Below are 13,132 nucleotides of genomic sequence, written 5' to 3'. Positions count from 1 at the left end.
CTACCGAGGAGCCGTCGATGTTCAGCGGGGAGTGGTCACTCCGTGCCCTCCTGAAGTCAACAGCCATCTCTTTTGTTTTGTTCACATTCAGAGACAGGTTGCTGGTTCTGCACCAGTTCGTAAGCCGCTGCACGTCCTCTCTGTATGCTGACTTGTTGTTCTTGCTGATGAGACCCACCACGGTCATGTCATCAGTGAACTTGATGATGTGGTTCGAGCTGTGTGTTTCAGCACAGTCGTGGGTCAGCAGAGTGAACAGCAGTGGACTGAGCACACAGCCCTGGGGAGCCCCTGTGCTCAGTGATGGTGTTGGAGATGCTGCTCCCAATCCGGACTGACTTAGGTCTCCCAGTCAGGAAGTCTAGGATCCAGTTGCAGAGGGAGGTGTTCAGGCCCAGTAGGCTCAGCTTTCCAATCAGTTTCTGAGGGATGATTGTGTTGAATGCTGAACTGAAGTCTATGAACAGCATCCGAACGTATGTTTCTTTTTTTTCCAAAAAAGAGCCCCAATTCCAGCCAACCTAGCTCTCCAGGTCATTCAGGTACTTAGACCTCCAACCCATGACAAGGTTGTGATCCTCTTGGAGGTTTACATTCATCTACACCTCAAAATTCTTATAGATTCAAATCCTTGCTCTTTGTAACTGCATTAGCAACTTGGTTCTGTATCTCTGTCATTCAAAAGTCTCTTCTTGGAACCTTTCTCATTCTATGACTGGCCATAACACACCCCTTCACTGAATCTTTTTTGTAACTTTATTGGCATTCTGCAGTTTCTTATAAAATAACCTACGATCTTCTCCAGTGTAAAAGTGGATGATGTTGCTGTAGCATCCAGTACAATAAACCATCCGCTGATTTACCTATTTCAGAATTCTGAGGCCCCTCTGGTGTATTGAGATTTTCTTGAAATGGTTTTAAGAAATAATGAACCACGCTTCTTAATTATTTAGAGATTAAATATTCCACATATTAATTTCTGCAATTTGGTTGATTATTAGTATGTTCTTTTGAGATATTACTTCAGAGTGCTGTCTCATGCATCTATAATTCTTGTGGATGTTAGTAAATCTATTGTTTTCCTGTCATTTTTAGCTGGAACAGTACATGGATGAGACTTTCATCAAGCAGGCCTTTTCAGCCATGGGTGAGCCAACCATTAATGTAAAAATCATCAGCAACAGAATGACCGGGTAAGGAAACGTCATAATATTCAGTTCAATGGAGTACGTTAGAGTACAGATGTCTACAATTTAGAATATTGTTGTCTTATTATTACTCCCATCATTTACTAAAACACAATAATTGACTAGTGATTTGTGTAAATGTCTGTCACTGAGACACTCAGAAAGGCAAATTCCTTTCTATGAATATTTGAATGTTCAGTGAGTTTTCAGCTCTTCGGTTTGTCCTGAACTTCAGAAGTCTGATGCAGAAAAATATAAAAATGACAACTGTGTATCCAATTCCTAGTTACTATTGTCAATCTTTGAAGTCTCTGTAATTTCAAAGCTAATATTTCAAACATCAAGAAATTGGATATCAGGACTTTGAGAGGTGAGGTAACAAGCTCACTCCAGTGAATGAAAATGAAAGAGTCAACAAATGCTGGAAATCTGAAATTTAAACAGGAAAAGTTGGAAACATTCAGTAGGTCTGTGGAGAGAGAAACCAAGTTAATGTGCCAGGCTGAAGACCCTGTCAAAACTGCACAGAAGGTGAAGGATGCATAGAATTAAGGGAATGTATGTGATCGGGTGAAACCAAGGTTGCCATGGTTATCATAAGTTCCTACGAATGTGATAGGTTCATAGAGATTCACCTATCCCCATGGCACCTCTGGCCTCATCCTTTCATTGATATAATCAATACATCATTCCGAGCAAACTCATCTCCAAGCTCATAGACCTGGGACTCAGCACCTCCCTTTCCAACTGGATTCTTGTTGATCAATTGACCACATTCAGTAAGGAGAAGTAGTAACACATCCACCACAATGACCTTCAACACTAGTGTCACCCCGACAACTCTGTATCCTCAGTGCCCTTTTATACTTCCTATGGCTGCATGGCTAGATTCATCTTTAACTCCATCTACAAGTTTGCAGATGACACTACCATAGTGGGCCCAACGTTAAATCAGTTCAGAAAGGAGATAGAGAGCCTAGTGGCATGATTACAATCTTTACCTCAATGTTAGCAGAACAAAAGACCTTGTATAGTGGATGTGCTCCTGTTTAAATAAGAGGGTTGAGTGCTTGGAGTTCCTCGGAGTGAACATCACCAATGGCTTATCCTGGTGCAACCATGTAGATGCCTTGACCTGGAAAGTTCACCAGCACCTGTACCTCCTCAGGAGTTCAGCATGTCCCCATTTTTATAGATGCACCATAGAGAGTATCCTATCGAGATGCATCACAGATTATCTTAGCAACTGCTCTGCCCAGGATTGCAAGAAACTTCAGAGAATTGTGGACACAGCTCAGCACTTCACAAAAGCCAGACTCCCCACCATGGATTCTGTCTACACTTCTCGCTACCTCAGTAAAGCAGGAACATAATCAAAGATCCCTTCCAGCCCAGACATTCTTTCTTCTCTTTCCCTTTGGGCAGAAGATACAAAAGCCTGAAAGCACATCCCACCAGTTCTATTCCACTGCATTAAGACTATCAGACAGACCACTTGTGCAGTAAGCTGAACTCTTGACCTCACAATTTACCTTATTGTCGACCTATACCGCATTTCTCTGTAACTGTATTTTATTCTGCATTCAGTTATTGCTTTTCCATTGTACGGATGGGATAAAATGATCTGTATGATTGGCAAATAAAAAAGGTTTTCCACTGTTTTCAGTGCATCTGATAATAAACCAATTTACCAATATTTTCTTGTAGAGTATTTCCTGTCAAATGGATTAATTGGGGCAGATGGAGCATGCTAATGTGTTGATGGAATTGTCATTTGTTGCAAATAGCAGGGCTGTCACATATGCCCAGCAAGTCAGGTTGCAGTGATGGACAGAAAAACAGAGCCGGAAGTCACAGATGGATAACTATCGTTGTGTTCCCAAATGTTTGCCAATGGCCAAAAGAGTCCTTGAAATTCTTCACTTTTCCTACAAGGTTGTTTATGACAGCAAGCCATGCTGTCCTGGAATGCATCAAGGACATGAACCCTTTGTGTCAAACTTCAGAATCCAATGGAATATGTAGCCTGGAGAGCTCAGTTCAAAGCACTATCTTGTGACTGTTAATTCTACAATTCCAGGAGTTGCCATGATTAGTAATCTAATTTACATAAAACAAAAATAGAAATCTGCAAACTGAGTAGTTTGAGCAATATTTAAGAAAAGAGAGAAAAAAGTGTTTCAGGTCAAATATCCATCTTTAGAACTGAGAAAAAGACCCATCAACACTTGCATATGAAGAATAGTTATTTTTCTAAATCCGTCAATAGCATCGATGCTAGCAAAATGGTACCGGTAAATTATTATTGGCAGAGTTTGCATAGAAAACCTGCTGTGCTTATTTTATATGCTATGTAATCATTTGTATATACATACCGATTATTATTTGGTTGCTTTAGCTTGAAGCCCAATTAGTAATGTGAAGAAAATGTTTTAAATGAACTTCTTGTGTCATTTCAGAACATTAGCAGGCTATTGCTTTGTGGAATTAGCTGATCAAACCAGTGCTGATCGTTGTCTCCATAAACTGAACGGGAAACCTTTGCCCGGTTCAAATCCGGTAAACCTCATTAGTAGACATTTACCATTGTTAACTGCTTGTTTCTTTAAAAGACAGTGCTTTTATAGTTATTCTTTACTTTGTTTTTGTTGTTTAGCCCAAGAAATTCAAGTTAAATTATGCAACCTATGGGAAAAAAACAGATGCAGGGTAAGTCTGTCCATCTTAACATTCCCCTAATTCTTTTACTTTTTTGATCCTCAAAGTTTCATTTAGTATAAGACCAGACTAATTGGAAACAAAGTAGTAATGTGGAAAAGAAAATCTAACGATGACAATTAAAGGAATTTTAATTCAAGCTATCATTATATTCTGGACCAGCAGGTCTACATTTGTCCTATAAATCAAGGTGACAATGAGAATACAGCTTGAACCGCTGTGGCCCTTCTATTGAACAAAGTACTATTAATTCCCAGTTCCAGAGTCCCGACCCAGCAATAATGAAGGACCAGCAGTATATTTCTAAATCTGGATGGTGTGTGACCTGCAGATGGTGATATTCCCCTGTCTCTGATGTCCTTGACCTTGGGTCTGGGAAATTCTGTCAGAGCAGCATGGGTGAGCACCTAATGTACATTTTGTAGAAAGCACACACGAATATGGTGCTGCACTCATTTAGGTAGTGGAGAGGGCTCCATCCTGCTCCTGATTTTACTTTTTATATGCTGGAAAAGATTTATAGTGTGGGAATGAGTCACTCACTACAGAAATTATTAAATGACAATATTTGAACTCTAGTTGACCCATTCTTGTGATATGATCAACCTGCAAATAGACATTTTTGTTTGATATTTGTGAACCTAAATGAAATGAATGATGCAAACTATTAAACAAAATGTGCTTTGGAATATAATAACTAACATTACACACTCAAACTCAATGTTTCTTAACCTTTTCAAGCACAAGACACATTAATAAAAACATCCCATAGGGTCAACAGCCCAGTTTCACCTCATGAATATTTAAACAAAACTGGTTCGTTGTGAAATGTGGATTTACCATGATGCGTAGACTGGAGAATTGCTGAAAGCAACCTGGAAATGGCTTCAGCAATATCAAAGCTATCTTTGTTTTTGTAAGACAACTGCTATCACATGTTCTGAGAATACTGAATATTCATTTTCAGTGTTATGTCCCCAAACTTAATTACCGATTTGCAATCCATCATCAGTTTGGGAAATTGCTGCTAAGCCATTACTGAAATATTCTTACTGGTTTTATTGCACATGAACTCCAAGGAAACAGATCCAAGCAAATAGGTAATTCCAGTGTTGAGAAACTGCTGCTGAACCATGGAGACATCTAATTCAATTTTTACTGCATTTTCATTTGGATCAAACCAATGTAGTTTATTTATTTGTTTTTTTACTTATTGAGATACAATGCGGAGTAGCCTTTCCGGCCCTTCGAACCTCACTGCCTAGCAACTCCCAATTTAACCCTAGCCTAATCAAGGGACATTTTACAATGACCAATTAACCTGTCAACAGCTACATCTTTGGACTGTGCGAGGAAACCCATGTGGTCATGGAGAGAACACACAAGCTCCTTACAGGCAGTGGCAGGAACTGAACACGGGTTGCTGGTACCGTAAAGTGTTCTGCTAATCACAATGCTACCATTGCCACCCCAGTGTGTTGGAGAGAGTATTTGTTTTCTTGTACTGTTATATTTGTATCATTCAGATACCAGTTTATATTAATCACATGGGAAACCTTGTTACATCAGTGACTTACTTCTTTCAACTCACACAAATGTAATAGAAGTTTTCCCATAGTAAAACTAATGTACTTCGTAAGCACATCCAACCCATAAGACACAGGAGCAGAATTCTACTTAGGAACAAAACATGGATATTCCCCTTTCAGTAAGTAAAACTGATTCTAGGGCCCTTGCTTCTCTTATTCATTTATTATTACTTCATCTAATGGGCAGAGCTCTTCCACCATTATTTGGGTTGCAAATTCTAGCTAATTTGGGGCACTTCAGGATCAATACATTTTGACCCAATTAAGCAGCTGCCACACTTAGCAGTTTCATGGAAATTGTTAGAGGTGTAAAAAAAAAGTCAAATTGAGTTACAAAGTATGTATTCAAATGAAATACAGAACAAATTCAAACTCTGCCAATACTACTATGGTACTATACAACTGCGTGTTAGTTATTAATACTTATTGACAGAGGAATTTATCCGTGTTACGTTCATTTGCCTGTAAATAAACAAAATCAGCGCACCTTGTGCAGATAATAGCTTGCCTTCAAACAATGTTACCGATAATTGCATTTTACAAATCTTCAATGTATTATAGCATTCAAGATTATTATCAATACCTTCAAATTCTTAATAGTTCCTAACTCACTGAAGTAATAAAATCATTTCATTTTAACTCCCGGCCACTTCTAGCATCTCCAAGCCTGAATGCTTCAAATCTCAGTGAGCAAAACAGTTTTGAATAGACTTGTTGCTTATTTCTTGTCAACGATCAGTGACAAAAATTGCTGCTTTTTGAAGATAAACAAGCAGCTGATGCTATTTAAAAACTGCTCATTCTAAGCACGGTGTAGTGTCCCATGGGCTATGCAAGTGCACTTGACTAACGCTGGTTCGAAAATGTTCAGCAACAGTTTCCCGTCCCAATTAAGTGGCATAGTGTCCCAATTAAGCAAAGAGAATCCAGGCTAGTTTCTCAATTAGTTTTGGCTTTTTAAGAGCTGCTCCATATAAGCAGCTGATCCAATTAATCAGAATCCACTGTACTTCCTGGTGTAGATCACCTGCTCATCCGGGCTTTCTTGTTTAACCCAATATGTAACAAAATAAAAGCTCATTCCCCATTATGGAGGTATGATGGTTCTTCCTCCTCAATGTGAAACTTAACCCTAAATGCTGTCCCTCCAGTTATGCTGCCTGGAAGTTATTTTAAAAAGTTTTAAAAATGTTTATCATTATTCCTGATGCTACCCTTTCAGCCTTGAGAACATCCATGTAGACTCAACCTACAAAACAATTTTTCTGCTGAATGTCATTTCCCCCCCAAATGTTTGTAATAACTGAATGTGTCAATGTAGTAATCTATATTATTTGAAAGGAAAACCTCTGTAATTTCATTAACTGCATTGAGTCTAAAATTACTTTTAGTATCTCTTTACACTCTGATCAAATCAAATTTTCAGTGACAGTACATTAATTTATTTTTCTCTTTACAACAAATTAAGCAACTTATAAGCATTGCTGCAGCTCTCTCAGACATGATCACACCATCTTTATCATTTGCACCTGGTTTTCATTTTGATCATTCAAACATTTGGGAGAAAATATCGTCATTGGCCAGAGGTGAACATTTAATTACATTTTGCCATTTCATCGTACTTAATACCATGACATATCATGCAGGTTTCTCCCCTAACAGAGAAAACAACTTGGTTTGCAGAAATGAAACCTTAACATGCAAATAATTTGCAGATGTGACAGCTTATCCTTTTGACTTTGTATACTTGTGCTCAATTTCATCAATTCCAGTGGATATGGGCATTTAGGAGTCTTGTATTTTTAAACATTTATTTATTTTCTTAACTTGACTAATGGTAGGGGTCCATGGCATAAAAATGTTTGTAAACTCTGGGTTTAGAGAGATATGGGCCAAATTTAGGCAAATGCCACGTGCTGTACAACTTTGTGACTCTCGGACCTTCATGAGTCAGGGCATTGAGTATAGATGTTGGAAGTCATGATATGGTTCCACAGGATGCTAGTGAACCCACACTTGGATTATTGTGTTCAGAAATCAGTGTAGGGAAGGTTTACATGATGTTGCTGGGACTCAAGGGTCTGAGTTAGATGGAGAGATTGCACAGACCAGCTCTTTGTTCCTTAAAAGTTAAGTGACTCTGAACGATCGGGGCACAGAGAACGTGAATGCATTTAGTCTTTTTCCCAGCATTGGGAATGAGGAACCACAGGGACAGCACTTGATAGGAACTTGAGGGGCTTTTTTTAAAAAAAAAGTTATATCTGTGTGGAATGAGCTGCCAGAGGAAGTGACTGGGTCAGTTACCATTGTAGTTTAATGCATATAAAACAAAATGAGGTGTTTTATGTTTAACAAAACGTATGACACCTTTTATTGAACTCCAAAACCTAAACACCAAAGCACGCCAAAAATCCTTACCTAGCAACATTATCACATCAGACCAGCCTCTTAAAGCGAAACTCCAACTCAATGTTGGTGGTTGTGGATTATGTACATTTCCACCAATTACGTTACCCTAAGCAGCTCCCGCCCCCAGAATTTACTAAAACCAGCATTGTGATTGTGCCTGGGGTCCAGCTCGGGTCCTGTGTTCCAAAGGTGTGTTGACACTCTCACAGTCATGTTGTGACTCTAAATCTTGGTGGGCTGGTTTAGGGTGATCTACCAAAATACGTTCAGGGTTACCTCTCTTATCTATGTTAAAAGTCTTTTCTCCCTGTTCCAAAACACAGAACGGATAAAGTAAGAGGGCCTAAGGGGATGTTGGTTTGCATCATGGCAGACAAAAACAAATGAGGCAGAATGTAGGTCAACAGGATCCCAAGAGTGCTGTACGCAATGATGGGAGGCAGGAATAGGTGAAAAGGAATTGGATTTACTGAGGAAGGTGGAACGCTGTTGAGAGGCTGTGGTAGCAGCAATGAAATCACCTGGCACTCGTAATACCTCCCTGTATACCAACTCTGCCTCAGATGACCATAGGTCCTCTTGGAGCAGGACCCATGGGAGAGGATGATTGATCAGGCAAGTCATCAGAGCAGCCTTTAAGAAGTGGTGAAACTGCTTGCATAGGCCATTGGATTTCAGGTAATACGCTGTGGTGTGATGTAGCCTAACACCGAAGTTCTAAGCCATCACGTCGGAAATGAATTGGGGACTGTGGTCAGAGGAAATACCAGATGAGCAACCCAGGTACTCATGAATACCGACCCATGTGGATGCTAGAGGGACGACTTCTGCCACCTGGTGAGACGGTCCATCATGGTAAGGTGCGTGAAACCATGAGAGGGAGGAAGAGGACCAACGAGGTCCACATTGACATGATAAAACCATCTGTCAGGGACCTCAAAAGGTGCCAATGGCACCTGAACATGACAGTTAAGTTTTGCCCACTGGCACTCTACACAAGCTGCAGTCCAATCATGCACATCCTTTCTGAGTCTATGCCAAACAAACTTTAGTGCTGAAGGGACTCAGCCCAAAACGTCGACTACATTTTTTCCGTAGATGCTGGCCTTGCTGCGTTCCTTCAGCATTTTGTGTGTATTGCTTGGATTTCCAGCATGTGCGGATTTTCTGTTGTTTGAAACTTTAGTGCAACCATTTTCTGTGAGGCATTCCAGCCTGGATGCGAGATGCCATAGAACATAGAATAGTACACATTACAGGCTCTTCGGCCCACAATGTTGTGCCGACCCTCAAACCCTGCCTCCCATATAACCCCCCCCCCACCTTAAATTCCTCCATATACCTGTCTAGTAGTCTCTTAAATTTCACTTGTGTTTCTGCCTCCATCACTGATTCAGGCAGTGCATTCCTTGCACTAACCACTCTCTGAGTGAAAAACCTTCCTCTAATATCCCCCTTGAACTTCCCACCCCTTACCTTAAAGCCATGTCCTCTTGTACTGAGCAGTGGTGCCCTGGAGAAGAGGCTCTGGCTGTCCACTCTGTCTAATCCTCTTAATACCTTGTATACCTCTATCATGTCTCCTCTCATCCTCCTCTCCAAAGAGAAAAGCCCTAGCTCCCTTAATCTCTGATCATAATCCATACTCTCTAAACCAGGCAGCATCCTGGTAAATCTCTTCTGTACCCTTTCCAATGCTTCCACATCCTTCCTATACTGAGGCGACCAGAACTGGACACAGTACTCCAAGTGTGGCCTAACTAGAGTTTTATAGAGCTGCATCATTACATCGCGTCTCTTAAACTATCCCTCGACTTATGAAAGCTAACACCCCATAAACTTTCTTAACTACCCTGTCTACCTGTAAGGCAACTTCCAGGGATCTGTGGATAGGTACCCCCAGATCCCTCTGCTCCTCCACAATACCAAGTATCCTGCCATTTACTTTGTATTCTGCCTTGGAGTTTGTCCTTCCAAAGTGTACCACCTCACACTTCTCCGGGTTGAACTCCATCTGCCACTTCTCAGCCCACTTCTGCATCCTATCAATGTCTCTCTGCAATCTTCGACAATCCTCTACACTATCTACACCACCACCATCCTTTGTGTCGTCTGCAAACTTGCCAACCCACCCTTCTACCCCCACATCCAGGTCGTTAATAAAAATCACAAAAAGTAGAGGTCCCAGAACAGATCCTTGTGGGACACCACTAGTCACAACCCTCCAATCTGAATGTATTCCCTCCACCACGACCCTCTGCCTTCTGCAGGCAAGCCAATTCTGAATCCACCTGGCCAAACTTCCCTGGATCCCATGCCTTCTGACTTTCTGAATAAGCCTAGCATGTGGAACCTTGTCAAATGCCTTACTAAAATCCATGAAGATCACATCCACTGCACTACCCTCATCTGTATGCCTGGTCACCTCCTCAAAGAACTCTATCAGGCTTGTTAGGCACGATCTGCCCTTCACAAAGCCATGCTGACTGTCCCTGATCAGACCATGATTCTCTAAATGCCCATAGATCCTATCATGTACAGGTTTCCCCCACTATTCAAAGGTAGAGCGTTCTTATGAAACGGATCGTAAGCCGGAATGTTGTAAAGTGAAGAAACAATTAACATTTATTTATATGAGAAAAATTTGTGAGCGTTTGCAGACCCAAAAAATAACCTAACAAATCATGCCAAATAACACATAAAACCTAAAATAACAGTATCATATAGTAAAAGCAGAAATGATCTGATAAACACACAGCCTATATAATGTAGGAATACTTTTTTACAATTATTGCAGCACTGTCCACCACAGTGAAAATCTCACGCAAGCGCTCCCGACAGAAACACATGGTGCAAGCGCTCTCGGCAGAAGCACTCTTTCCAGTAACCTTTAAGCTATGAAGCTACCAAATAACACATAAAAATACACAGCCTATATAAAGTAGAAATAATGTATGTACAGTGTAGTTTCACAGTGTAGAACAGGAAGACAGTGAGCACACTGATGATGGTGTGTTCGGCTCAGTTGTCAGAGGTTGGGGTGGTGGGAGGTAGAGGAGACTGGGGTGTCATCTCATCGTCGTCTGTTTCCATCAGGGCAGGCAGGTCACCTTCTTCTGTGTCTGCCTGGCTCAATGTCAAAGGTTGAGTTTGGTCATCTGATGTGGAAGGCTTGAAAAACAACAGTATGCTTGACTGCGTAGCCTCGCGCATTTTTCTATCATACAGTTCTTTGTAAGCACTCAAACCATCCTGCAAATATGCCCTAAACCTACGTACCCTTTCAAAATTATAGTCATACTTTTCTGCAATCATTGCAGTGTTGTCAATCACAGCGAAAATCTCAGGCAATTGCTTCATGTTCAGTTCCTGGACGACTTCACTTTCCGGCCGTTCGCTACTGCGTTTGGTTTCAATTGTTATCCTTTCCTCTTTATTAGCTCTTCATCTCTCAGTTCTTGATCATGGGATGGCAAAACCTCTTCAACATCATCTTCGTCATCGTCCACAAACCCTTAGCCAAACTCACTATGTCCTTACTTCATTCACCACAATCGAAACACTTAATTATGTCTAGTTTTACGCTAAGTGTAACACCCTTACGCGCTCGTTTAGGCTTTTCCGTTACCTTAGAACTCACCTTGCTAACGGATGTACAGAATAAATTGACATAAAGCACAGATGATCACAGGCACGTGTTTAAGCAATGCCAGACAGATTGCAGTTCTGGGGGAGGAGCTTGGCTGCTCGGCGCGCGCTGACTTTTTTTGTAACAGTGAAAACACCTTCTGTTCCGAAAATAGGTAACTGATGTAGGTCTTTTGTAACAACGAGTTGACGTAAAGCGAACATTCGAAAAACGGGGGACACCTGTATAGAATTGAAAATAGTTTTTCTCCAGTTTGCAGGCACAGCACCCAGTTGAGACGTTGCACAGGAGAGAAACCTCAACTTCCCTGAAATTAATGTTAGCCAACCGCAGGCCCATGACTACTAGTCTGTAAGCCTGGACCTCTAGGTCAGTAACTTGATCGACTGCTATGCTGGCAGTCAACTCCTCTGTGTCTCAATGGCTAGCCGTGAGAGGCAATCAGCCACAACATTATTTTTCCCCTTTGATACATTGTATATCCGTTGTCAACGCAGATTCATAGGCCAGGTGATGTTGCTACCATGCAGAACAAGGGTCTGATATTTTGGCCATCATGTGCACAAGTGGTTTGTGGTCAATGAAGGCTGTGAAATGGTGATCCTGTAGAAGAAAACGAAAATGACAGCCACATAAAGATGGAGAAGCTTACAATTAAACATGCTGTACTTTGGTTGGTGGGGGGGAATGGACCTACCAGCTGAAGAAGGCAAGTGGCTGCCACATGTCTCTGACCAACTGTTCGTGCACAGTCTGAGGCGTCAGTAGTGATGGCTATAGGTGCATTGGGCAGCAGGTGTGCCCCCCAATGTAGGGTAGTGTTTGAGAGAGCTCATTTGGCACCATCAAATGTCCTGGTCATGTCTGCTGTCCAGTCAAGCACTTGGTTAGGGGCATTGCCTTTAAGCACACTATACAGGGAGTGCAGCTTGCGGATTGAATGGTGATAGAAATTCACCATGCCTCAAAACTCCTGTAGTTTTTTACTACTCAAAAACACCTTACTACTGTAACACACTACTGTAAGGTGGTGGGAAGCCCATAAATGCCGCTACCTTTGATGAGAGGGGTTTTGCACCTTCTGTGGGGATGCGATGGCTAAGAAAGTCAATGGTTGACAACCCAAACTGGCATTTAGCAGGGTTAATAATCAACCCATGTTGGCCTAAGTGCTCGAAAATTGTGCAGAGATGAGACACGTGTTCACATCCCGGTAAACAAAGAAAATCAAAGACTTTTAATACAGACTCCATCAGCTGTTTGAAAGTCGAATGTATTTTTCAGCCCAAACAGCATGTGCAGAAACTCAAAAAGGCCAAATGGGATTATCACGGCTGTTTTGGGAATGTCCTCCGAGCACGCAGACACCTGATGGTACTGTATCCCCTAACTAGAGCGACTTTGGAAAAAGTTAACTTTCCGGCTAAACGAGCTGAAAAGTCTTGAATATGTGGGACTGGGTAACAATAGGGGGTGATGGCCTTGTTAACGCGTTGGTAATCACCACATGGGTGGCAATGATAAGTCGATTTAGGGACCATATGGAGGGGTTAATCCCAAGGGGTATTTTGTGTAGA

The 13,132-nt window shown here is 41.4% G+C and overlaps 1 protein-coding gene across 1 annotated transcript in view; it reads left to right on the top strand.

The window, feature by feature from the left end:
- The window catches only part of trnau1apb (tRNA selenocysteine 1 associated protein 1b), a 43,313-nt gene that overhangs the window by 2,413 nt on the left and 27,768 nt on the right, over positions 1-13,132 (top strand). Inside the window, exons 2-4 of the mRNA XM_073023875.1 lie at positions 1,096-1,193; positions 3,647-3,746; positions 3,844-3,896. Of these exons, the coding sequence (XP_072879976.1) occupies positions 1,096-1,193; positions 3,647-3,746; positions 3,844-3,896 (251 nt within the window). The remainder of the gene's footprint in view (positions 1-1,095; positions 1,194-3,646; positions 3,747-3,843; positions 3,897-13,132) is intronic.

The sequence above is a fragment of the Hemitrygon akajei genome, chromosome 20 (assembly GCF_048418815.1).
Source record: "Hemitrygon akajei chromosome 20, sHemAka1.3, whole genome shotgun sequence".
NCBI classification, from domain to species: domain Eukaryota; kingdom Metazoa; phylum Chordata; class Chondrichthyes; order Myliobatiformes; family Dasyatidae; genus Hemitrygon; species Hemitrygon akajei.
This window is presented reverse-complemented; position numbering and strand designations above follow the sequence as displayed.